The sequence below is a fragment of the Rhinichthys klamathensis genome, unplaced genomic scaffold (assembly GCF_029890125.1).
Source record: "Rhinichthys klamathensis goyatoka isolate OS25496 unplaced genomic scaffold, OSU_Roscu_1.1 h1tg000005l_1, whole genome shotgun sequence".
Taxonomy (NCBI): domain Eukaryota; kingdom Metazoa; phylum Chordata; class Actinopteri; order Cypriniformes; family Leuciscidae; genus Rhinichthys; species Rhinichthys klamathensis.
The window spans coordinates 2,583,973-2,611,277 of NW_026606558.1; the positions used below are offsets into that span (position 1 = coordinate 2,583,973).

At 38.8% G+C, this 27,305-nt stretch overlaps 1 protein-coding gene across 4 annotated transcripts in view; it reads left to right on the top strand.

Annotated features, from left to right (window-relative positions):
• Positions 1-27,305, top strand: part of bcar1 (BCAR1 scaffold protein, Cas family member) — a 98,241-nt gene that overhangs the window by 34,269 nt on the left and 36,667 nt on the right. For 2 of the 4 annotated variants that reach the window (XM_056255217.1, XM_056255224.1), the window contains 2 exons: positions 1,100-1,180; positions 26,494-27,195. In XM_056255217.1, the coding sequence (XP_056111192.1) occupies positions 1,100-1,180; positions 26,494-27,195 (783 nt within the window). Of the gene's footprint in view, positions 1-1,099; positions 1,181-12,970; positions 13,253-26,493; positions 27,196-27,305 lie in introns of those variants that run through there. The other 2 variants (XM_056255233.1, XM_056255242.1) reach the window with 2 other exon arrangements.

A 27,305-nucleotide genomic window follows, 5' to 3' on the forward strand; every position in this document is an offset into this window, starting at 1 on the left:
ACAAATAATTGCGACTTTTATCTCACAATTGCGAGATATGAAGTCAGAATTGTGAGAAATAAAGTCGCAATTGCGAGATATAAAGTCGCAATTCTGAGAAATAAAGTCGCAATTGCGAGATATAAAGTCGCAATTATGAGAAATATGTCGCAATTGCGAGATATAAAGTCGCAATTATGAGAAATAAAGTCGCAATTGCGAGAAAAAAAGATCTCACAATTATGACTTTTTTTCTCACAATTGCGAGTTTACATCTCGCAATTCTGACTTTATAACACATAATTGCGAGTTTATATCTCGAAATTCTGACATCTTTTCTCAGAATTGTGCGATATAAACTCGCAATTGTGAGTTATCAGGCCAATTCTAAGGGGGAAAAAAGACTTACTTTTTTCCCCTCAGAATAGTTTATATCTCACAATTCTGACTTTAAAACACGCAATTTCGACTTTATATCACGCAATTCTGACTTTATAGCACGCAATTGCGACTTTATATCAATCAATTCTGACTTTATATCTCGCAATTCTGACTTTATAACACGCAACTGCGATTTTATATCACGCAATTCTGACTTTATATCTCGCAATTCTGACTTTATATCTCGCAATTCTGACTTTATATCTCGCAATTCTGACTTTATATCTCGCAATTCTGACTTTATATCTCGCAATTCTGACTTTATATCTCGCAATTCTGACTTTATAACACGCAATTGCGATTTTATATCACGCAATTCTGACTTTATATCTCGCAATTCTGACTTTATATCACGCAATTCTGACTTTATATCTCGCAATTGTGAGAAAAAAAAGTCAGAATTGTGAGATAAAAAGTCGCAATTACCTTTTTTATTTTTCATTCTGTGGCGGAAACAAGCTTCCATAGGAATGAGATGCATGAATATGAAGAAATATTCATTTGCGTGTGTGTGTGTGTGTGTGTGTGTGTGTATATATATATATATGTACATATCTGCAAATGACTGTGTACAACAAAAAAAAGCAAATATCCATGTCAAAGTTCACTAGCCCATATAGTGTCCTTGTTCCTCCAGATCAGTGCGATCATTTATCTCTGTCTCACTGCTCTTTGATAGCTAGGATCTAGAATGCTGAAGCCCTCATCTGCAGGATCTGGAACTCATCTAGAGCATCACCTACTCCCTGCAGAGCCGCTGGTAAGGAGTGAAACTCAAGGCAGCAGTGGCGCCTCCTGCTGACCGGTGAATGCACAGTATTGGCACGTTGCACATAACTCTCATTAACAACACAATCAGCAATCGTGTCTGCATGATCGCTGCTCTTCACAGCCTGATCTCATGTCTAAACAGGGCGTGAAAGCTGTAGGAAATATGTTTATTTGGCCTCTTCTATTTTTAGACTGAAGCCCAGGCGCTCTCAAGGTCAAACGGAGGCATAACTGTACTAAATTGGAGAGCAGAGTGTGTTTATGTCTATGCATGCTTTAGCACAAAGCTGAATGACATGTTTGTTTTCCCCTCTCCATTTATCTAACCACCAGCTCAGTGGGTCTGTAATGAGTTATTAGCCGCTGGTCAGGCCTTTATTTCCAGCGCTACAGGCAGCATTAAAATAGGAGCCAAATCAGGAAGTGATGGGTCTCTGAAATGATCTCTATAAGAGGCATTAATGGCACACCGAGCTTTGCAGAGCAACACAGATACTGATCTGCTCATTAAAGGCCATTATATCTACACTTCGACATACGCACACACATTTTGGAGAGATTTACAAGCAGAGGTTTGTGTACCCTGGGTGTACTTGGAAAGCTTTTTATTTTGTGAACATAAAACAGAAATTACAACTTTTTACTGATGGGTCTGTTGGGGTAAATGCTGCTTTAGAATGTATGTGTCTAATACGATGACACTGAGCCAAGAGCACGTTGTGACCTCTGACCCCTCTGCTCGATGTCGCCATGAGAGAACAAGAGCGCACCCTGTTATCCAACAGTTCTCTTTCTCTCATGCAAAATTGCTTGCTCTGTTGTAAAATGCCTAGTATTTAGGCGATATTTGGCTTTGCCCCGTCACCCACTGTCCCCCTCTAATTTCTCAGTCACATTCCAGACCCCTTGATAAATGGGTGTTGTATTTCACCAGCGTGCACAGGGGTCAGTGACCCCACACTGCACTGTACTTCAGCTGGGGTAATGGATCTGCCGGCTGGGAGGAGAGAGGTCAGAACACCCGACCCTGGCACTGCCCTAACCCACCGACAATACTGCAACCTTCGAGACCCAGACATCACGGTGTCTCAAAAAAATCTGTCCGTCTCCGTGAAGGTTTGTCCTCTCCTCCTGTGGGCTAAATGAGGAGTGTTAGATTATATGCTGTGGTGGAGACCGAGAGCCTTGCTCTCCAGTCTCTCGCACAGATCAATGTGATGTTTATCTGTGGGTCAGTGGAGTTAATAATTTCATCTGACCCGCCTGAACTCTATAAGCACCACTGCACTGCGGGACTGACATGACTGTCCATGTATTACATGATGATGCTGCTGTCTAATGGTGTTTGAAGCATGAAACACTGATTCATAATCTTGGTTTTAAAGACACTGACACACTGATTCATGTTCTGAGAATTGAGATCCAGGCGTGATCTTTAAATGCGCTCATGCATGGCTCTGTTCTCGCTGGAGCCTCATCAGTGTCTACTGTAAGTTATTGGGTGGTGTACCGGTTAAAGCTCAGGGTTGATAACAAGGAGGTTAGGGGACCAAACTCTGCAATAGGGGTGTTCCATGAGCTGCCATTGTTCCCTTGAAGTTCAAAGCACTTAATCACAGGATGTTCCAGGGGAATTGCCCATTTCGGTGAGAAGATTTGTCCTGTCAGATAAATGACCAATAGAGGTTTTCAATAGATATGATACCAATAATTAGAGAGCTGATGGTTGATATCATGCCTATGTATATTATAAAGGCTTACACAATTTAATTATAGCAAATGAGATGCACACAAAACTTCTAAAATAAAAAATAAAAAAGCAAGATAAGCTAAACATTTTATTGGGTTAATCATTTGACTGATATCTATCACTATAAAACCAGTAGTGGCCAAAAGTGAAGTCCAGAGGTGATTAAACCACCTAAATTCGATTAAACCATCAAAATATGGGGAAAATATTTTATATATATTTAAAATATTTTGAATATGAGGGAAGAACAAAACACTTCTGCAGCTACAGGTTTTATTTTACCATGCAAAAAATTCTTCGAAAAACAAATCTCACAGGACAGAGCACACATTGACTAAAACATAATCATCAGTTATTTATATTTTGTTGGTTCTCTTTTGTTTTTGCATGTATTGGAATTACAAATTTTGCTTGGCAAAAAAAGAAAATGTCCACACAATTGCATGTTTCATAGCTTTATCGCAAATAAAACTATTGACTCAAAAAACAACTGTGCAATATTCTTTAACAAATTTTTAATAATTTGAATAAAAGGTAAGCATTCCTAGGCCGGACATCACTTTTGGTCACTATTGTACTTACTAGTAATGTAACTTTTCTCAGTGTGTCACTCAAAAAGCTATAACGTAGATTGTAAAAAGGCTGTGGATCTGAGATTTGAGTGAATGTGGCAGTGAATGGAATGGAAGGGACTGCAGGACTTGGAGTTGAGAGAAACCAGAGACTGCATTTCAGATCTCATAACTGAACTCTGACCTCTCCCCCTTCATCTCAAGCTATTTTCATTATTAGTTATTTGCTGCTGTGGTTTCGCTCAGCCATCAGTTGTTTCAGCATGTCAAGCCATCTTTTCCCTCAGAACACAAAACAAAGTGAATACAAACTAGAAAATATAAGGATACATTTGAACAAGAGTCATGCCATAAAAAAGTTCCTTTTTTGTCCATAATATTTAATGAATTGATTTATTTTTTACTGATTGTAAACTTATTAACTACATAATTTATTTAGAAATATTACTGTTCAAAAGTTTAGGATCAGTAAGATTAGTTTAGAAAGAAATTAATATTTTATTTAGCAAGTTTACATTTAATTCATCCAAAGTGACAGTAGACATTTTACATAAGGTTTCTATTTTAAATAAACACTGTTCTTTTGAACTTTCTATTCATCAAAGAATCCTGAAAAAAAAAATGTATAACAGTTTCCACAAAAATATTAAGCAGCACAACCGTTTTCAATATTGAAAATAAGAAGAAATATTTATATATAATTTATATTATATATTTATAATCTTAATTAAAAAAGGCCACCCTTTTCATATCATGACGTTTTCACCCTAGTACACCTCAATGTATCATTGCAAATCTATATTTGACAGTAAAGAGTGGCATGAAGACTAATCAGATGCAATAAGACAGGAGTCGGATGGCAGAGAGACTGGTAATGAGATTACATTAGATGGCAGTTACTGATGGCCTGTCAGCTCTGGCTGTGGTGGTCTTATCTCAACATTTCCTCGAGACCTCCGCTTATTGCCTTATCCAGACACCTGGGACCCAGAGACTGTTTCTCACACTGACTTGTTCATTTTCAAGGGCAGAGAGCAAAGCTTGGATACACTGGGCTATGCATGCACACACTCACACACATGCAGTGAGATGCAGTAAACTAGAAATAAACGAATGAAGCAGTGTATCAGGCAATTGAGTTCATATCAAACGTTTCTCATTCCCCACAGATAGCTTCAAACAGCTGCCGTGTTCTGATTACAACTGCGCTTTTTATTGTTGGAAGCACATTTCCGAAAGTGGGAAATCGCAGCGATTCATAATTAACCTTTCAGACAGTGAAGCTATTTGTAAGAGAGCGTAATAACACAGTTAATGTCTTGGAAGGGTATTACCTCACAATCCTCCAGACAGATAGTTTAACGGGAGGAACATAATTAAAGCTGTTGTTGTGGAGACCCTTATTCACTTCGGTTGTATGGTTGAGGTGAGGTTCAAGCAGAATGGGCTACTTGGAGAAAGCCAGCCCATGGGAAAACGGTCCCCTTCCTGGAAGTGATGGTCGGAGAGAGTGGCGTTCTGCTAGGGTTAGCACTACATTCCTGCATTCCACTGAGAGGGGGAGGGGAGGCCGGCTAATACTGCGTCTGTGTCTGTGTCCGTCTGAAGGAGACTCGTAGGATTGTTTGGAGTTCTTTGGTGTCTCACTTTGGATGTCTGTGTCCAGCATATCAGATGGGTCTCTCTTTTCATAGTTGTTTTAGAGTTTAGTCACTCTCTAGCTGCTGAGAATGCTGCAGTTCTCACCAGATTTATGGATTAGTGTGTGTGTGAGTTGACTAAGTCTCACATAAACTCCCTTAAAGCAGTCCTCAAAGGCAAAAATGATTCACAAAGGACATAATGTTCATAAAATTATTTTCTGGAGTATTGTAAAGGTTCAGAATAGGGTTAGTCTGTTAGCTTTATGTAAAAACAATTGAAGCCAATGGCATGTTATCATTTAGATTGCTAGGTAAATGTAGACTCAAAACAGTGCTTAACATCCCGAATACCAAAGGATGAAAGATTCTGAAGTCGAAACAAAAGTACATTTTCTCCTAAAATGGGAAATAATATCAAAACATCAGAGAGAGAGAGAGAGAGAGAGAGAGAGAGAGAGAGAGAGAGAGAGAGAGAGAGAGAGAGTCATTCAGAGGAAAGGTAGACACAGTTAGCTGTGTTTCAGCTTGTCAACAGACATGTGTGAAGAACATTATTATTTTATTGGTTGATTTATTACTGATTATATATATATATATATATATATATATATATATATATATATATATATATATGTATGTGTGCATTTTATTTTCATGGATCTTTTAGTTTATCTACTTTTTAAATTATATTTTGTTTTATTTTTTTTACCTTTCCCCCTTCATTTCTTTATCTGTGTTTATTGACTGCATAATTTTTATTTTCTGTGTTGTCTGTTTTGTTACTGTACATAATGTATACACTTCGGCAATATTGTAAATGTTTATACAATATTATTAATTTGAATTTTTTTCCTTTTTTATTTTATTTCCTTTTTTCTTATTTCATTAACATGTTTTTTTTTTACCTTGCCCCGTTTTCCAATTTATTTCCTTTATCTCTTTGTTTACTGCACCATATTTATTTTCTGTGCTGTCTATTTCGTTACTGTACGTACTGTATACGCTTCGGTAATATTGTAAATGTTACCAATCATGCCAATAAAGCTCTGTTTAGAGGGCTTTGGGAGAGAGTACACCTTTCAATGGGATCCAGAAACCAGAGAGCATAAAAAAAAAAAAAAAAAAGATTAAAATGAAAATCAAATCAGCACTATCTAATTAACCAGCGGGTGCCCAGGTTCATTTATTGCTCTCCTCCATCTCTCCCCTCCTTTTATATGCGTGTGTGTGTGTGTGTGTTGTAAGAATAAAGGAGGAGGTGATGATTGGAAGGCTCTCTGCATTTTTGAGACTGTGTGAAGCAAACACACACACACACACACACACACACACACGTACACACACACAGATTGTGAGTAATATCCCCAGCACTCCTTGATTATGCTCAACTCTACATAATGCCATTTACTTCCTGCCACATTAATGCTAATCTTTTTATTGCAGTGAGGCTGAGAAAAGTGAGCTAGTCGTCTGTTGCTGATGTTGTTCTGTGTGCGTATGTGTGTGTGTGAAAGAGAGAGTGTGTGCTTATTTTGCTTGCTTTGCACACGCCATAAGTCTCATCCTTGCAACTTTAGATTAAAAGAGAGGAAGACTGATGCACTTTGTGGTTTTTAATCATCTTAAAGTATTACCATGACTGATAAGACGACAAATAATAATGAGAACCCAAATCTGAAAATAAACAAATATAATTATCTATGGAAATTAAATTTCGGTAGTGGTCTGATCAACCCTGTTACTCCTGCTGTGTGTTAAGTGTGTAAAATCAGGCCGTGATTTAGATTGTGATTGAGTTTCATAGGGGCTAGGTCTTGTTTTTTCCTGTTTTGTACAAATACAGGCGCTCATCCTCCGTTTGTGGATAAGGGAAGACCAAAAACACTCCAGAGGGGGGTTGGAAAGCGGCCTGTCTGCCGGTTACTGCATCTGCTGCAGTGTCCTGTAGGACAAATCATTGTCATTTTTGCGTAGTACATGTTAGTGTGTTTATTTAGACCTGTGCTTTTAAGGAAGTTTGTGTGTGTGTGTGTGTGTCCTTTCATGCGAAAACACAGTGTGTGGATGAGGATTTTCTCTCTCCTTCGTCATAAGTAGTTAAAAGACCTCGGTGACAGACTGCGCAGCGGGCCTGACAGTCCCAACAAAGAAAGGAACTCTTTATTCCTTTGTCCTTCAAAGCTGCATGATTATTGCTGTTGGCTAGGGGGCCGGATGTCTCAATACAAGGATGTGCATTGTTTTTTTCTCAGAGCAGAGACTAGAGCAGTGCATCATGGGCAGGATGCTGATGCCGCTGCTGTTGTTTTCAGGAGCTGCATTAGTAATTCTTGATGATGATGTGGCACCAAAGAATTACACTCCCAATACAGCCTTCATTCAGACTCAGGAAATGCTTTGAATGTTTCTCTTGACTTTGACAGTGATCTTGGGGATTATTTTAGCCAGACTTTTCAAAGCATTCATCATAACAAGCCATAAAGATGTCAAATGTCACTGCCATATTGTGGTCATGTCACGATATCGATGGGTTCAGATTATTGGGGAAGGGAAGCAACACTTGTTGATTGGAGAGCCTGACATTTTTAAACTTCTAAAAAAAAAATCCCTTAATGGGAGTTGAAGTTAAATATTATATTAAATGAGGAATGCACAATTTTTCAGTATCATATTTTCGTTATAGGACAATATACATTTTTTTGTTTACAATTTTTTTTCAGAATTTATATGCTTTTATATACTTTTTTACATATTAGAATAACCTTTGCCATAATCGAACACTCACATATTCTTTAAAAACTCTAAATATATATTTATTTTTCATACTGTACATTATAATGTTGTGATGTCTAAATTCACTTAGCATTTAAAATCATTGTTTTTTGTTTTTATTTTAGTTTTTGGTGTTTAATTTTTTCATTAATTTAGAAAAAAATTGTATACAATTAATTGGACATTTATCGGTTATCGTTTCATAACTTATAATTATTGGCTTATTGTATTGGCCAGTGTATCTATACTTTAAAAACAAAATTAAAACCATGTTCATTTAAAATCAACCAGTTGGTTAATTCAAATAGATGGGAATGTGTGACATCTACCAATTAAAAACGGGAAAGGTAAAATTCTAACCAATGTGAAAATTTATGAGGAACATTGAATACAAAACCAAAAAGTTAAATGTTATACATTTGTATGTTATATAATTTTATATTTATAATAATAGTAAAAAAAAGTAAGGAATAATTGACGACGAGCCGTTAATAATTGGTAATAGAATTATTTTTCTAATAATAGTCAATTATTTCGCTTATACTACAGTTACCAAACCTCAAAACATTGTTCAGATGATGTATTTCAAGATGTTTGTCAAGTTTTTGTCCTTAAAACGCTTTTGTGTGTGGAATTAATTTCTTACGCATCTCATCCCAAGCTAACAACTTGGAAATAATTTGTTGTTTTTATCCTATTGTTTCCCATATTTATTTGCTCGGTCAGTGTCATTGTCATTGTGGGTTTTGGTTCTGTAGGCTGTAAAGACCTTTGAAATAACTGAAATCATTTGGCAAGGTGAAATGGAACTATAATGTGGTCAAGACCTGCCTGGAACTACTTTCCCTGAAAATAATATCACACCATAGAATGTTCATCAACCAATCAGAATCAAGCATTCAACAGCCCCGTAGTATAACCTAAGATAATATAGTGTGCTAGACCTAGTGTTTGAAATTCGACTCATTCTTGAAGTTTGACTTTATTAAATAAATCATCCTGTTATTTTGAGATATATCCTAGTCCACCTTCCCACCAGGATTTTCCAGCAGATTCGTCTGGAATTTAGAGGACTGATGTAGAGAAAACCTAACAGAGACGTTTCACTTCTTGGAATGGTTCAGTGTTGCAGAGAAGAAAAAAAATAGAAACATTACCATGGGCTGGTTCAGAGGGAAATGGGATTTCCATATTCACATTATCTGACCCTCATCTGTATCTCTAAATGCTTGGTCTGTTCTGGGGTGCCCGGGTCCGACCCAACTTGGGCTGAGCCTTTCTTGCCAGATTGCCCTGGATCTCATGACACGCGCGGCATGCGGGGGGTTACAGAGGCCACGGGGCAGTGGTCGCAGTTCCAGAGCCGAAACACTGCCAGCTGAACAACATTGTGCGTAGGTGTGACAGCTTGACCAAACCGAGACCGGGCCGCTCGGACACAATGGACCTACTGTTCCACACTCACTGAGCCATATAACTGTCCAACAGAGGCTAAGGTACTATAGAAGATGTCACGCATATTCTAGTCACTGAATATTTAATACAGAACGATTTCAATCTTTTATCGAAAGGGTGCAGCGGAAAATTCCTCTCAAAATTGTCTCATTTTCACCACTCTAGTGCTTTGTGACAGGCAGTTAGACCTCTCACCTCCAGACGAGCATCGCCCAACACCCGCCTCTTTCTAATATATAACAGGATTGTGATTAGTGGGCGCTGACGGAGGGGGCTTTTTAGCTGAAGAGCGAGAGGGGTTGGGGCGCTAATTGAAATGATGTCTGATGTGATAGTCTAATCTCTATGATGACAAAATCCATGCACACTTGCTAATTTCAATGACAGCTCTGATGTCACTCAGGCTTAGCTGACGGAAATAAATAACAAACATCCCAGAGAATGTTAGCCAACCATCGAAATCCATCTTGCGTAGCAGACACCCCGCGTAGTGCGAGATGAAGTGCTGCTCAATTGTCATGGAGACCAGACACGGCACCTTGCATGTGGTCTGAGAAGACAGCCACTGCCTGAAGATAAGGGCTTCAAATTCATACGCCACTTTCAATTAGGGAGAATCTTGCTGATTTGACACCAGTTGTGCAGTGTAATTCATGGCCTCAGATTCATGGCCTTCAGGGGATTGTAGTCGTTTAGGTATGGGGGGTTGGGGGGTTGGGGGGGTGACTGTGTCTCAATTCCCACTCTGCCTCTCTAAAATGTGAATCGGTGTGAACATGAATTTGGGTACTAAAAGGGCTTTGATACGCTAAACATTGGGACACTGATGACTCAATTACCTGTGGCACGATAACAAGGTCAGGCATTAAAAGCACTGGTGTTTGATATCATCGCTGTGTAACACATCTTGCTTGTCTTGCATTGTTTTATTTTTAAGCGAGATAATATACATACCGTTCAAAACTTTGAGGTCAGTAAGATAAAAAAGAAGAAAAGAAATGAAGCCTTTTATTCAGCAGGGATACATTCGATTGATCAAAATGACTGTAAAGACAAAAGTTTGTCTTTACAATTACAAAACAAAATATTGTGTTATAAACAATTAGCTGAATTTCAATAAATGCTGTCCTTTTGTACTTTCTATTTATCAAAGAATCCTGAAAAGATGTATCACGTTTTCCCACAAAAATATTAAGCATTAAGCATTTTCAACATTGATAATAATAAGAAATGTTTCTTAAGCACCAAATTAGCATATTAGAATGATTAGTAATGATGCTAAAAAAAATCAGCTTTATCATCACAGGAATAAACATTATAATAAAACATGCATTTTAAAATATATTAAAATAGTTTTATTCATTACATTTTTTACCATTATTTTAAATTGTAATAATATTTCACAATCTTACTGTTTTCACTGTATTTTTGAAGAGACTTTTTTCAGAAACATTTAAAAATCTTACTGACCCCAAACTTTTGAGTAGTGTACATAATGGACATTAAAGAACATTTTATAATGTATGAAAAAAAAAAAAAACCTGAATAATATATCAGTATTTTTTTCCCCATACATTAACAATGAAAGTTAATGGGGCCCAATATGGCTTTGGACCTAACTGACATGTATTGTTTGTGGAAAAAAAGCTTTTTAAAAATATTTTATTTTGTGTTCCATAAAAGCAAGGTTTGGAACGACATGAAACAACATTTACATAAGAAAATGATTATAGAATGTCAATTTTTGGGACAGAAAAAAAACAGCTCTTTGTATATTAACATTATTATTTCCAGTAAATCGAAATTGTGAGCATAGACCTTATTCACAGCAGCGACATGTTCGATTTTTAACTGGAATGAAAGCGAAGCTGCGAGGGATAGACATACATCTCTTCAGTGGGTTGAACTGTTATTTAATGTGTTTTTTGATTGTTTTGTTGATGAAACACTGCAAAAATATCTTTCCAAGGAATGTCAGTAGACAAAAAACTAGATCAGCTGTGGAAAATTATAAGTGATCTATAGGATTTTTTTACAACTTTTTTTGCCATTGCCATTGAAAACACAAGTCTAACCCCTTAAAGCCTCGTTTTCATTACTGTCATGGCGCCTCTCTTAATAAGGTATTTTTGCTGCTTTTATGACTTTTACAGTGTGAACATTTTAAGTGGACTGGAATGAAATGTCTAATTGCCTAGCCTTTAAGGGATAGTTCATCAAAAAATTTATCATCATTTACTCCTATCCTCATGTCGTTTCAAACCGTATAATTTTTTATCCTCCAAACAGAAAAAAGACACACCGTAGGATTTTTAAGCATATATCCCAAATTGAAATGGTAGCCTCTACTAAAGTTTCTCCACAGGATAATCTATCAAATCATCTATCAACAAGTGATACTACAAAACTGGCTTTCAGGTCAAAATGAGAGAATATTCTCTGGCAGGACAAGTCAGGTTTTGGAGGTTTCCAGTGAGGAAGGATTCACTGACCTCTCTCCTGACCTCAGCACCAGCCGACGATGTCATGGCAGTTTGAGGACAGTGCGGCTCTCTTCTGTCACCTCTCTTACATTCCAGCTTTTAGGAAGGAATGGTGTCTTTCTTTGTGCCTTGCTTTCATCTGAGGACTGGAATTTCTATCTGTTATTTGTAAATTGCAGCAGACAGTCCATTAGGACATGTAGCTTTTGCCTATTTACCACATTGATTTAAATGTGGATCCCAATTTGACCCCCTGACCTGGTCAGTCCCTCATGGGAGAATTGGAGAATGATGTCATGCTTTGAAATTCTTAGTGAATTGTGAACACAAAAGCAGACAGGAATGGATTAGCGTAGTATATTTACTTAACTATCATGAGCCATTTCATTTTTAAATAAATATATGTGCAATCAATATTATTTTTGAATTTATTATTATTATTATAGTTTAATTTTTTTTTTTTTTTTGTCTTTTTTTAATGTGAAAAATAGTCAAGTCCCCCCCTCCCCCCCTCAATAATTTGTACTGCATAAATGATTAAAATTAATTTAATTTGAAATGAAGATAGAAAATAAATTGAGAACAGAGTTTTGCTTCAGTAATATGTTTAGTAAAAAACAATATATCCTCTCAGTCAGTATCCATCTACCCAGTCCTTCCTTTTTTAATCGATGGTTCTTTAATAATTCAGGTCAGATATATACTAAAACACTGCAAATGTCAATGGAGTTTAGCTTTTTGTCTCCTGAGGAAGTAGAGAAGAGTTGTGTGAGGCGATTTACTTTTAGAACAAAAGGATGAGCAACAAAATCTGCAGCAAAGGGAAAACAGAACGTTTGAGGCTGAAGGAAAAGGTCTAGACAAAGCTGTGTGTTTGTGTGTGAGGGGTACATCGGATGGCCAAAAAACCAAATGTCTGTCTTTCTCAGGTCTACAGAGAGGTTCACTAAACATTCTTCACAGGCAGGGGGAGGAAGAGGGTAAGGCTCATTAACATAAGAACAGAGTCCTCAGCCAATCAGCAGCAGGGAGAGGGAATGTCAGGTTTGAGAAGAAACTGGGAGGGTGTCAGGTTACCCTATGCATTCTTCCCTCCTCCTTTTGCCAGAGAGGGAGGGAGAGAAAGAGCACAGGACGGACACCGAGAGAGCGAGCGAGTTCAAGACAGAGAAGTATATGGGACAGTCTCATTCTTGCCCTCTGACATCACGGAATTGGAGTATGTGTTAGGAACTGCCCGGATTTTCTGCCCGTCGGAGACGCAGAGAGATTTGACAAAGAGCTGGACGGTCCGAGGGAGTTTTCATCGGGGGTCAAATCTCAGGCAGTTTAGTGCTGTCTGGAGTCCCAGAGACTCACACAGCGGGGCTGAAAATGAATTATCTGGTGAGTGTGTTTGCCGTTCTCGTTGTTGTGTGAACGCTTTAAGTTGGTTATGCTAAATGCCCTCGGGTAATGGATCTGGAGTGAATGGGACAGTATAGTCACGGTGGACAGAAGAAACACAAGAGACACTTTTAACTTTTTTTTTTTTCTTAGTTTATTTTTTTTTTTACTTGAATCTAATACTTTTTGTCTTATTTAACTTTTTATCATTTTTTAAGTAGCAACAGATCAGAACAAGTAGGCTATCAGCTTAAAAAGCTCTTAAAAGAGGCAATAATAATTGCTTTAACTTCACAAAGAGGCCATCAGAATATATTGGCTCCATCTGAGGTTTTTAAAAATGGCTTTTCTTGAGGAGCAGTGAGTTTTGAAAGCTTAGGAGAGAGTGTGAGAAAGCAGGCATAACGGGAGAAAGAAGGGAAGGAAAAGGAGCCCTGCCGCTGTGAGCTTCTCTGCTGACTCAGGAGAAAGCTGAAAGATTAAGGTTTTATGGAAAGGAGCAGGGGAAAGAAGGAGGGAGAGAGAGAAAAAAGAGAGGTAGAGAAGAACAGCATGAAACGACTGGCCGAAGCATCCGTTCCTTGCCATTGTTTGAAAGCACTGGCGCTCATTCAGCTTGTAAGGGTTGGGAATGACACAGTGCTTTGGTATTTGAACGTGAGAGTTGGGCTGTACTGTATTTCCGTCTGTGAGGAATCTGGACGCTGAGATTCACCCCCTGCACAGGCTGGGATTTTCCCCGGCCATAGAAATTAACCTTGAAATGGTTATGGTCAATTATTAGTGCACTAATTATCAGAATGTGAATTGAAAAGAGAGGAAAAAAATTGTTTGTAAGAAGTATGAGGAGTATGAATTTTATTATATTGCATTTTATTTTTTAATTGCAAGGTAAATCTGTCAGTTTTTTTAATCGGTTGAAACCAGAGTCAGTAGGCCTATATATTGGTTCCTCCTGAGGTGGTCCGTGATGAAGGTGGGGAGTTGCGTACTCTTGTGAGTGGGCTGTTGGCTTATTGAGATCACTCTTGAATTGAGGTAACCAGGCTGAATCAGTTGCTAAGTTAAGAATGTTGAGTCATGTTGTGTTAGGGATCTTCAAATAAAAGAAAGACCCCTTCTTCAGAAGACACAGCTGAGTAACCTGAGTCCATCTCCCCCTGTATTGCCTCTCTGACTCAACCCTGACTCACCCTCCGGCTCTTGGGTTTGAGAGGGAGGAATTCCCCACCGCTGGCCTGAACCCACCCTCTCCTGCGGGTCTGACGGACAGGACCTGCTCCTCATCCTAATTATCCACATAATCATACACACATGAATGTCAGCATCAGGCTGTGGAGAAGTAACACTGATCTGACCAAATTTAACCCCTTTGGTAACATCACGCATGTGATGCAGAAGTATTGTGGTCCAAAGTAATTCAAGCACTACAGGAAAACATTTACAGACATTTAACCAAGGTGGGATCAGAACAAAACAGGTTTCCTGGTTTGACCTTTAATCAATACCAGAATGAAGAAGTGCTTTGATTCCTAAATTTTGAGGCATGACGTTTGGCTATATTCATGTTATACCCTGTGTTACCAACCGAATATTATCATAGTAGTTGCTCTTAGGTTAGTTGATAGTTTCCAGTTGCACTTCATTTAACTATCTGGGCCAGTTTGTCTGACACAGATTAAACCATCTTAAAAAGAGAAAGACAGCATTTTAGATCAAATATGATGAATTTTATGCCTAAAACAGTCATAGAATCTCTTCAAAGGAACATCTGATTCATTTAATGTCTCAGATGTTTCTCCTTAATGTCTTTTGAAATAACTGAAACAGTTAGTGTCACACAGTATAAAGCTATAACATTTGCATAACAAAGCTTAATAATTTGGTCAAGGAAGAGTTTGATGAGAAATATTCAGTATATATTACAGCAGGCATTCTCAACCCTGGTCCTGAAGGGCCACTGTCCTGCCGAGTTTAGCCCCAACCCTAATCAAACACACCCGAACCAGCTAATTAAGCTCTTTAGGATTACTAGAAAGCTACAGGCAGGTGAGTTTGGAATGTGGAAAGTGGCCCTCGAGGACCAGGGTTGAGAACCCCTGTATTAGAGTATGTTGAAATCTCTGACTTCTCATAAATCTGAGCACAGTTTAGATAATTTCTGGGTTCTTTTAGAACTTTAATAATGTGATCTTCCTTCTGAAAATGATCCACTTAAACCAGCTGCTTTGCTTGTCTTAGGCTGCGTCTACACTTGGCATTAACATGTGACCTGTATCCGGATGTTGTCCACATACACATTGAAAAGACAAGTGTAAACGCACTTCTGATCGAAACGTTATCCGATCAGCGTGTCCAGGTTCGCAGGTATTCGAGGACGCATTGTGATCGGATCTCAGTGTAATGTAAACGCAATCCAGCCATCGTGTCTGCATTCACAGGTGGACGTCAGTCACACAAAACCCCGCCCACTGTCATTATTCCCCCTCCTCTCTCCAGAACTGAGAGCTGTGTGGTTTTGCGATAAAGTCGAGTGCGAAGTACATCGCAAATATACTGAAATGTTTTCCTTCGCAGTTCGCACCCTAAAGTTGCAGAACCCACCACTTCAGGTCGACTTTGCACCGGATCAACCCTTTCTTTTCTTGTTTTTCCGTGGGAATGCGAGATCCGATCTGTTATTCAGATACAGAAGCCACTTGATGTGGACAGGTGTAAACGCACCGTGTCCTGATTGGCTTATGATCCGATCTGCTTGATCAGATCACGGTGATCGCATGCCAAGTGTAAACGCAGCCTTAGATGGTTTAAGCTAGTATTAGCTGGTTTTAGCTGGTCTTCCAGTCTGGCCAAGCTGGTGTTTAGCTGGGAAAGTTCCTAAAACCAGGCAACAGACCATTCCTGACCAGGTCCCGGGACAATCTAAGACCAGCAAACCAGCTCAGGCTGGTTTAATATGTTTTTTTCTCTCTATTTTCGCTTCATTTTCTGTCTAAGAGAAACAGTTGAGACATTTAAGATAACTTATTTGTGATTTTTCTTTCCTGTGGGTCTTGCCATACCCCTGAACGTCATCTCTTTGAACATGGGCAGCAGATATTGTTTAGCTGCCAGAGTTTAAAGTGAATATGATTCTGTGTTTCTCCCCTGAGCATGAGAAAATAACCTACAATAGCTTATTTCAAAGACAAGAACTCTTCAAAGAGACAAGAGTTTTCCAATACAATTTTGAGATGATCATTTTTCCAATAGCTTCACACTGTATGTAGTTGTACACATTCCATGTCAGAGCTCCTCTTCCTGTCTTTGTATCTCAGGCCTCCAAGAGTTTATGGCCTTGTCACTGTTATTGAACTTATGGAATGACTGTTTGAGGTCGCAGTGACGCTCTGTGCTGGAAAGGAATAATCGTGTTCTATTGAAGCCTGTCATTTTTGGATTTATTGTTTGGCGTAGGCAGGATTCTGGACATGTTTGTGCAGTGATGAAGGTCCTTTCGCTCAGGGTGAAGATGAAAGTGTTTATAGCACATGCTGTAGTCCTTATGAGAATTCCCTTTGTCCTTGTTACACTCACGTTTATCTCTTTTTGACCGTCTCTGCTCTGTAAATCACGGCGTAAAGATCAGCACATCGGCATTGTGTTGCCGTGGAAAAACATTGGCAGTAAACCAACACTCAGTCGTAGCCTTTAGCTACAAGAAGCTGTTTTATAAAGAGGGTGTTGCAACCTCACCCTGCCAGAAAAGGAGGGGCAGAGGAGGTGTCTTTGTTTTTTTTTCCAGTCAACATGAGTGAAATGGATGGTGAATGTTAAGTTCATGAAGGCGTGTAGTTGTGTTTCTGGGATGAGCTGTGTGTTTTTAGGATTTAGATGCGATGGTGTGATTTTTGCCTGGCTGTGAATCACAGAGTATGTCTGTAGTGGGAGATGCACCATTCAACAGTGGTGTCTGCATGTGTGTCTGAGTGTTAACTGTACTGAGGACATGAAATGAAAAAGGTAGACAATATGGAAGTGTGACTGTGTGTTGTGAGGTGGGCAGAAGGTATGGAATGTGGCCTAATATCTGTGTTAAGTTGAAGCTGTGGAATGTTTCAGGAATGAAAGGATGGGTCTAGTCTTGCATTGAGAATGTTACAAACACATTGACAGCGCTATCTAAGGGTGTGTTCACACTTCGGTTCGGTTCGGTTCGCTTGGTCCGGACCAAAAAAAAAAGAAGTTTTTGTCCTCGTCCGCTTAGCGTTCACATTTGCATTATCACCAAACCTAAATATACCGAACCTAAAGGCATATGGATATGTTCACAACCTGATTGGGCGGCTTTTATTACGTATATTTCATGACAGAACTTACCGAAAATCTAAAACAATGCTGTGTGCTAGGCTAAATGCACTCGTTGTATGTGTGTAGCCTACATATGATGGTATTTTGACCAGCTAAGAATTCGTGAAGAGTTTATCAAATGTGTAAAGGAGTCAAAATAGTGGCAGGAATCCCTCCGTCACACTCAAACGAAGATCTGTGACGAGACACGGTGGGCAACATCGCGACTATGACGAGAAAAAACAGGTATGCTTGAACTTTCTGTCCTTTTTAGGCTTGCATCTTGTGACATCATGTCCGGTTTTTGGTTCGTTTACATGTCTTTGGTCCGTGTTGCGTTCATATATCATTCGAACCGCACCAGAGTTTGTTTGGAAGTGAACCGAGACCCATCTTTTCAGCAGTCTCGGTCAGCTTGTTTAGTGCGCACCAGGGTTCGGATGGCAGCGTTCACACACTTATTCAAATGACCGCACTAACAGAGCAATCAAAATTTTTATCAAACCAAACATGCCAAGTGGGATCACACCCTAAATGTGACAGATTTCTATTATAGTACGGTATGGCAATTTTTTTTTTTTGTAAAGAAAAACAAACAATTACATTGCAAAAGATTTCAAATAAATGCTGTTCTTTTGATCTTTCTTTAACATTCATAATAATAAGAAATGTTTTGTGAGCACCAAATCAACATATTAGAATGATTTCTGAAGGATCATGTAACACTGAAGACTGGAGTAATGAGTAATGATGCTGAAAATTTGCCATCATGGGAATAAATGGCATTTTAAAATATATTAAAATTGTATATTTTAAATTGAAGTTTTTACTGTATTTCTAATCAAATAAATGTAGCCTTGGTGAGCATAAGAGACATAACAAAACATCAAAAATAAAAAATCTTGCTGAACACAATTGAAAGCATACACTTTATATATATAATATATATATATATATATGGTTGGACATATAAATCCATATTTCTCCAAATTTATGTAGTAAACTGCAACTGTATCATCTGTTATTGTCCTTTTTTTTTGCTTAGGTTTGTACATACACTCAATCTAAGGATTAATTATGTGCCTCCAAGCCTTTGCTCTTTTCCTCTGCAGGCCTGTTGTTAATACTCAAGTCTGGTCTTGTCTGTGGTAAACTCACCTATATAGTGAAAATAGAGCAGGCCACTGGCCCACTGTTTGTCTCTGCCATCAACCTTCTGTTATTGTCTTCTCTTCTGTTGAGATTTTCATGTCCCTTCCTGCAAATAGAGCGGGATTGTGCCCCACTTACATTGTATACTTCCAGCATGATTTAATATTTTAGAAGAGACATTCATCCAGTACATATTCATCAGAGAAATCTGTTTAAGAGAAACAGACAGTTGATTATTATCTTTCGTTCATCTAAAAATGAAAATTCTGGGGTCATTTACTCACCAGTTTCTGTGGACAGAATTTGAGATGTTTATACCAAAATCATACATTTTTGAAACAGCATTATAGTTGGTCTATTTCTTTGTGACTTTCTTTCCATGTGTGTATCTGTGTGTCATACATGACTGACACAGCTGATAGCGGCAAACGTCCAAACACACGTCTGGCTGTCTGAGTCACATCTCTGCATCTCAGCTCTGATGACTATCGCTACTGTCTGAGACAGCGTCTGCTCCTTGTGTATATGTCTGAAAAATGTGTCTACAACAGCTTACCGTTCTTAACTTCACCTGCTCTTATAATTACTTCATCCAACCTGCTACTAATGCAACCAGTAAGCCCCAATAACAACCAGACCGCAAAATAACACCCAAGACTGAGACACTATATAGATGGGAAAATTTAGAGACCTCTTACTGAGTTGTGTATATGTTCTGGCTACTCAGTTCAGATAAAATGTCTAGCTTTTGTTCTTGTTTGGTCAGGCTCAGGTGTCTTATGCGAACAGAGTGACAGAGACGGCCTTGTTTTGTCTGCAGCGCCCATCTGTTTTTAAACTAATGGAAACTTTTGATGAGGTAGGGGACGTTTTCTTCCAGAACGCAGGAGGTGGATGTGTAATGAGAATAGACCCGAGACAGATGAGACTCTATCTTCAATTTGATGCGAACAAAACCATGCCATGAGGGACAGAAGTACAGCCTGTTCAATATGTCAGACTGTACCTGAATGTCGATCAGTAAAACGTGGGAAGATTTTTAGTGTTTCAGTTGAACAATCAACGCTCAGGTGCACAGCTTACCTTTCGTTTATGATCGGGCCGCCTGCACTGACATTAAAACTCTGGCTGTTCATTTTTGTTTATATTTAAGGTGATATTTATGTATTTTTTAATATACTTAATTATTGTCATATTATGGCCGATAACTTACAATTTTTGATATAAAAATTCAATACTACTTTGTAAAAAAAAAAAGAGTAAACTAAAATGAATCATTTTAAATGCTACAAGTGAAATTAAGCATCACAACATTATGATGTTCAGTATAAAAAATAAAATTAAATAAATTTTTAAATTTGCTAAAGATTACATTTAACAGTGTTTAAATTACATTAACATTAAATATTAACTTTATGTGAGTGTGGACATGCACAATAAAATATCCAATATCGATACGTTATATACATTTTAAAAATCTCTAATAACAGCTGACAATCCAGCGTTATTCTAGTATTATGTAAATACTATTGTAGTATATTTTCAATTAGCTTTTATTTTCATATGTTTAGTTTAGTTTAAGTTTTACTAATTTTGTACTTTTGTCATTTTTTGAAATATATACCTGTATTTTTAATATAATTTTAAATAACTTACTTAAAAGAAATCTGTTTTAGTATTAGTTTTAGTACTTCAACTTCAGCTTATTCATTCCAGTAGCAGTTAGTAGCCAAATAGCCTAATTTAATTTCTTTAATCTATTATGTATATTTGATTTTATTTCAATGACCAAAAGTTGTTTTTTAATAGTTTTACTAGTTTTAGTTAACAATAACAACACTGTGACAACCGTTATGGTTATATTGTACATTTCCTATACAACAACTCATGTTCATGAGATGATCTATAGCTGTGTTGTAGAGGTGTTCGTAAACTGTCTCTGTGTCCTTGAAGCTAATGAGCTCACACACACTCACAATAACAAACAGAAAACACTACCTGCCCCCACCTTGCTAACTTTACTAGTGTTTGTCCCATGGGGTCATGCAGAGGCACCAGACAAAAGCACCCCCTCAACACACACAACAATACAAACACACACACACACACACTCATTGACCTGTCTGTACAGAGCGCGCTTCAGCAGCTGCCACATTACCTCCTGTTCAGTGGCTCTGTCTGAATGAAGCGCTCAGCCCCTTCCTTCCTTCCCTCTCTCACAGGTCCACATCCCTCTTTCCTCTCCCCTCCATCCTGTGGAATTCTCTTTCGATTTCTTCCTCTTTCTCAGGCATTATTAAAGGAATAGTTCTCCCAAAAATGTCATTTCTGTTATCATCTAGTCACCTTCATGTCAGTCTAAGTATTGCAAAAGCACCATAAAACTGAAGTCACGTGGACCATTGTATGATACTTTTATGGTGCTTTTTAGTAATTTGACACCCCCAGTCCTCATTCACTTTCATTATATTGAAAAGAGTGACTAAGATATTCTTCAAAAATCACTTTAACATGTGGCCTGCAAAACGCTCTCGCACTCATGACCCTTTTAAATGCAAATGGGTGAACGTTTCCTTTTATTCTCCATTCTCTTCCTCCATCTCTTTCATCCATTCTCTCGGTCTTTCTCCAGAGATAATAAAGTTTAGCATCGGTCTCTGTCTGCTCTAGCCACAGGGAAAGTGTTTGACCTGGACATTTCCATGGTGATGATTGCCAGTGAGAAATGAAGCGAATCTCTCGTCATCCACTCAGCTTATATAAGCCTCTTTTCCTGAAACAATACTTAAATGTTGGCCAGTAACTAGCTTACAGTAGCGTGACAGTAACTCAGCTATTGTCAAAACAAAGCTTATCCAGTAAAAAACAGCTTTTTCAAAAAAGCTGCATTGTAATGTTTTGACATGTTATATTTTCTTTAATGTTATGTTGTATTTATATGTACAATGTACAGTTGAACAAACTGCTCTCTCCTAAAATGTCTCTTTCTTAGGAACCACTGGGAAGTCTAATCGTTTTAGTGAATTGGTATGTTCATAAATGATTCATTTGAGTCATTTCATGTCATATTTTTATGTGGCAAAATTGCTAAATGCTATATTTCGTCACCAGTGTTGGGGTAATGCATTGCAAGTAACGTGAGTTACATAATCAGATGACTTTTTTCAAGTAACTAGTAAAGTTACGCATTACTTGTAAATTTACAGCTAAATATCGGATGTACTTCTTCAAATAAGTAACGCAAGTTACAGTACTTTGTTTTCCCACTCATTGACTGAACTTTCTTGTTCTGCATCCTATTCTTTTGTGATCCAGAATGGGAGTACAGCTAACAGTTTGTTTGAGCTGCGCCCTCTACTGTACAGGCGGGAATGTGCATTTCCTTTAGCCTGAGGCTTATTCATTTCACTTTTGATATGAAAGGGCCATTACATTTCCCAAAAATAGAACTTTTTTTGTTATTAAAAAACAAACAAGCAATGCAGCCCAGGTGAGAAAAACGAACACAAAAGTAGCGTAACACATTATTTTCCATAAAAAGTCAATTAACTCAATTAGTTTTTTTTAAGGAAGTATTGTAACGCATTACTTTCAAAAAGTAATTTGTAACACTGTTCGTCACTATGTTTTTGACTTGGTTATATCAATTAGAGTGTTTCTAGTCACACACTTCAAGAGTGTTTCTAGTCTTTTCTGTCTCCATGATTAAATTAAATTATAAAACTAAATTATATCTAATTATATAAATTTCCATACCGTACTGTGGGCATTTATAGATATTTAAGAAGCCATCACTCCTTAACTTACTACAGTGCTAATTGCTAATACAAAGACAACATTGGACAACACAGAGAGTTCAATTCAGCAATCACTGACTCTTATGAGCAGGTTCTTTGAATGAATCAGTCAGAAAGACTCATGAAGTTTGGGCCCTTTTTTTCTTCAAAAGTTTAGTTTGACTGTAGCTTAACTGCATTTAGCGATGAATAGCTCCAAGTATTTTCAAAGTGGCTTCCAATTACTGCTTGATAAATGACGATGTACACCAGAAAACACCCTTGAGGAACCAACTAATTTTCTGTTGTTGTTTAATGCATAGTGCTTTAACGTTTTACTTTATAATTGATGGAGATGGAAGGTGTGATTTATCCTGGGCTGTGAAGACGCTAATAGATCCATTGATCAGTAGTCAAATATCCACATCTCTGTTATTTTCCTTCATTTATTCTCCTGCTGATGCTTTAATGCTCATGTGCTTGTGTTCTCCTGTGTGCATTTTCAACAAATGAGAAAACATTCACTGTCACAGAGTCATCGACTCGCCCTTACACATTATAAACCCCTGTGAATCACTCTCTATAGGTCCAGTGTCCTGATCGACAGACAGAGAGAGAGAGAGAGAGAGAGAGAGAGAGAGAGAGAGAGAGAGAGAGAGAGAGAGAGAGAGAGAGAGAGAGAGAGAGACAGGGAATTTTGGAGAAGTGGGAGAGGAACAGAAATGGACAGACAGAGAGGCCTGACATAATTTCTATAATGGAGGCAAAGTTCAACAGCTCATGATGTCATCAGTCCTCCAGAGTCTCTTTGCTTGGCAGGAAAATATTCTCGTGAAAAGAGAGAGGCGAATAGCCCAGAAAGCATAACTCCTTTTCTACTGCAATTTGCTTCTGCTTTTTAAAGGCAGAGCAGGCAAGTGAGATAAGACGGGAGAAGAAAGACAGAGACATCAAGTCACAGAAATTTTTTTTCTGAAGGTGTTTTATCCAATTGCTGCAACAACGTCAATCACCTAATTAATTTATTCTTTATTGTCAGCCCAATCAGGAAGGGCGTCACTCTATCCCATTTGTGAAGGAGGAACTGCATCAAGCTTTAGCATTTTTGTTAGTACATATTCATTTTATTTAATTTTTTTTTATCTATGTGGCACTATTTTTGGATAATTTAGTTGAATTACATACTTCACAAATTAATGAATTTACTTATTTTCTTTGGACTTTATGGATGCAAGCCAAATGACTAGATTATTCGTACCTAATTGATATATTTGTGACTAAATGGTTTTAATAATAATGTGGTAAATTATCACATTGCTTGTCAACTTGTAAACAACAAAACTTTGCTTTACGCTGTGCCTAGCAACACCCTGCATTGTTCTTCGCTGAATTGACATATTTCCTGTTAAAACAGGAAGCTTGGACATTTTAGGCTTTAGTTAGCTGGTATTATTGTCATACTTGTTTTTAGAGTGTATTTGACTGCACACAAATCTGCATATAGTGCAGCATAAGCCATCCATATATTAGAATATATTTTATTACTGTAACATACTGTAATATATTTTTGCTGTTGTATTAGAAGAGAAAACATTCTCATACTGCTCAGCCCTAGTCAGAAAGACTCCCAAAGAATGGCTTAAACTGCCTGAATGGGGGGAAAAAAGTCCATGGAGTTAAAGAGCTCTCTCAGCTGGTCTGAGTGCTTCTCATTATTTTGGCATTGTGTGTATGAATGGATAGAGGAGGCTGTGGAGGTATGCATACACGCATTTGTGCATGTACGTTTACGCATTCCTCCGTCTATGCGTGCATCAGTGCTCTGTGTGTGTATGCGTGTGCCAGCACTACATGGTGACATCTCAACCAGCTGCTCGCAGGCAGTAAAGCCTCTTGGGCACTATTGTGTCCAGCCTCGGTGTCCTCCGGCTTTAAGGGAGACACTAACAGGGACTGTCTCTCACCCGGGCAGCACAGGCAGGGCATTCATCTGTCAGATATGCCCTCCGTGAGCCTCTCCTCTCTCTCCTCCAGCCCCGAGCACAGGGACACCATTCATCAGAGCACTGCCACTCTCCACACAGACCTTTAAAACACACAGGGAGGGATTCACGCGGAATGAATTGTGCTCACTGATAACGTCGTTTCTTTGCTGTCTGCGTTGTTTTGGCACAGAACGACGCAAACGAGACCAAACATTTCGCACTAAGCACAATTTGTATGGCACATTTCTAGATATTGTGGGCAGTGAGGAGTTTCTGTGCGTGTACAGAGGTGCATAATTAGCGTTATACCACAGGGATCTGAAAGGAAGATGTAACTGCAGTTTTTGCTGCATGCCGTTTCACATCACCTACTATCCTAGATATTATGTTAAAAACAAAGTGCTCTGATAATGTACTATTTCCACAGAGTTTTCAAAATTTGTGGATCGGGTTTTCTGATGTACGATGGCATACTCTCTGACTACATTCTCAAAAATACACTTTTACATTAACAGGGAAGTACATGAAAGTTTGAGTTTGGTAAGGTTTTTTAGGGTTTTGCTGAATTTTTAATTACTGACCTCAAACTATTGAACAGTAGTTTATGTACTTTATTCTGCAACATGCACATTGAGAATCAGGCTGTGTGAATTGGCTAGTAAGTAATGGAGAGAAGGAAAGAAATACGCTTACCTCCTAGTAAGTTCCTACACATGAGTCTGAAAGTCATAATTATGATGTGAGGTGTTTTTTCCCCGAATAAAACATTCAGCATTTTCTTATTTCTTTCTCTCTTTAAAACTTCCATGACAAAGACAGGAAGCTTTTAAACACTACAAGATGAAGACCACACATTGTATGCACTAGACCAAAAATGATACTTCACTTGTGAATTTGATCTTTTTCGTGCCGCCACAGAGAATTATGCTATACAAACTACCTCGTAAACTAGATAATTGAGTTGAATTTTTGAACAAGCTTTATTGATATTGCATCAATATACCTGTACCTGCAAGGTCAACATAACTTCACAATGACAACTGCACAACAAATACCAAATTGCTTCCTCCATGATCCATGAATTGATGCCTCCAGTCCGAAGTGAGTTTCCCACTGATAATCACAACTTTGTGATGGCGTTCATGCGGAGCTCATCTCGTAAATACGATCATTCCTTCATGACTCGAAGGCAGCATGTGTCCTGACAGGGGAGGTCTGTTAGTAATCAAGCACATGCTGGCTATCTGCTGCACTGCATCAATCACCTGTTAGCTTGAGCTCAAAACTCTCAGTGAACTCACGGTTGGAGAGCTGTAGATGGGGGTATGTGGGGGACATGGAGCGCACTGTGTTGGAAATGAGCCATTCCTTCCTGTTCTACTGCACAATGCCCCTCTGCTGAATCACTCAATAAGAGAGGTGAGGGTTACAGCAGAATAGTGGAGTGTCTTGATTGAAGCTAAACTCCCCTCTTTCTTTTTATCGTTGAACAGTTCAACGAGGGTTTCTGCAGTAACAATGACTGATCACAATCAGTCAATCAAGCACTGTGAATTTGTTGAGAGGACAGTTATAGAGTGTCATTGGTTGACTGTAGCTTTATTAGGATGGGTGATACATGTGTCTATTGGCACAGTGCCAGGCTTAAGTGGGTTTTTGCCAGAGAAGGGGGGGGGATTGGTCCAGGGGGCCGAACTACAAATATTTGTTTAACTGTCAAAGACCAGCCGCACTTGTGGGTGGCTTTGTAAACGAGAGGACAGATGGAGTCCATGTTGTGTAAATGTGCCGGGAAGGGGTTTGAAGCAAAGAGACAAAATGTAAAAAGCAATGTTGCGTTACACTATGTTTTACTGCATGTTAAAGCAGAATGTTAAAATTAATCAGCATGAATTTAGTGCTGTCCACTTGTGATCATATTGCCAAGAATGGATCCAGCGTGTAATGCGTTATCATTTGTGAATATAAACTCAACCCTTTTCTCTTTCCTCTCTTGCAGAATGTGTTGGCAAAGGCCCTGTACGACAATGTGGCGGAGTCTCCAGACGAGTTGTCCTTTCGGAAGGGCGACATCATGACCGTCCTGGAGCGAGACACGCAAGGCCTGGACGGCTGGTGGCTTTGCTCGCTGCACGGCCGTCAAGGCATTGTTCCTGGCAACCGGTTGAAGATTCTTGTAGGCATGTATGATAAACAGCAACAGCAGCAGTTACAGCAGTTGTCGAGCCAACCCAGCCCAACCCAGAGCCTTCTCAACCTGCCTCAGAGTGCCTACAACAAGCTTCCCCCCTCATCCCAGTACACAGCCATGCACCCCGCCTTCACCTCCTCCAGCTCCGCCAACTCGACCAACCCAGACGGAGTCTACATGCTCCCCCCCAGCCACGGCCTGCCCGCCTCCTCCAACCTCTACCAGGTGCCCACCGGCCCCCAACCTCCACAGCCCCAACCTAAAGCCCCCGCTGTGGCAAAAAAGCAAAGCCAGGCACAGTACCCTCCCACCCCGCAGGATGTCTACCAGGTGCCCCCCTCCATTAATGTTCCAGGCCAGGACATCTACCAGGTGCCACCCACTGCAGGAGGGCCGTGTCCCGGGCAGGACGTGTACCAGGTGCCACCCTCTATGAACCAGACACAGGACATTTACCAGATTCCGCCATCAATAGAGAGGAGCTGGGACTCTCCCAAACCCATGGGAAAGGTAGGAAAAGATTGTCTTGTATTACCATATATGTAACACATTTTCAGACATTTACTTTCATAACAAACAGAAAACTTGAAAGAAGAAGAATTTTAATTTAATTTATTTAT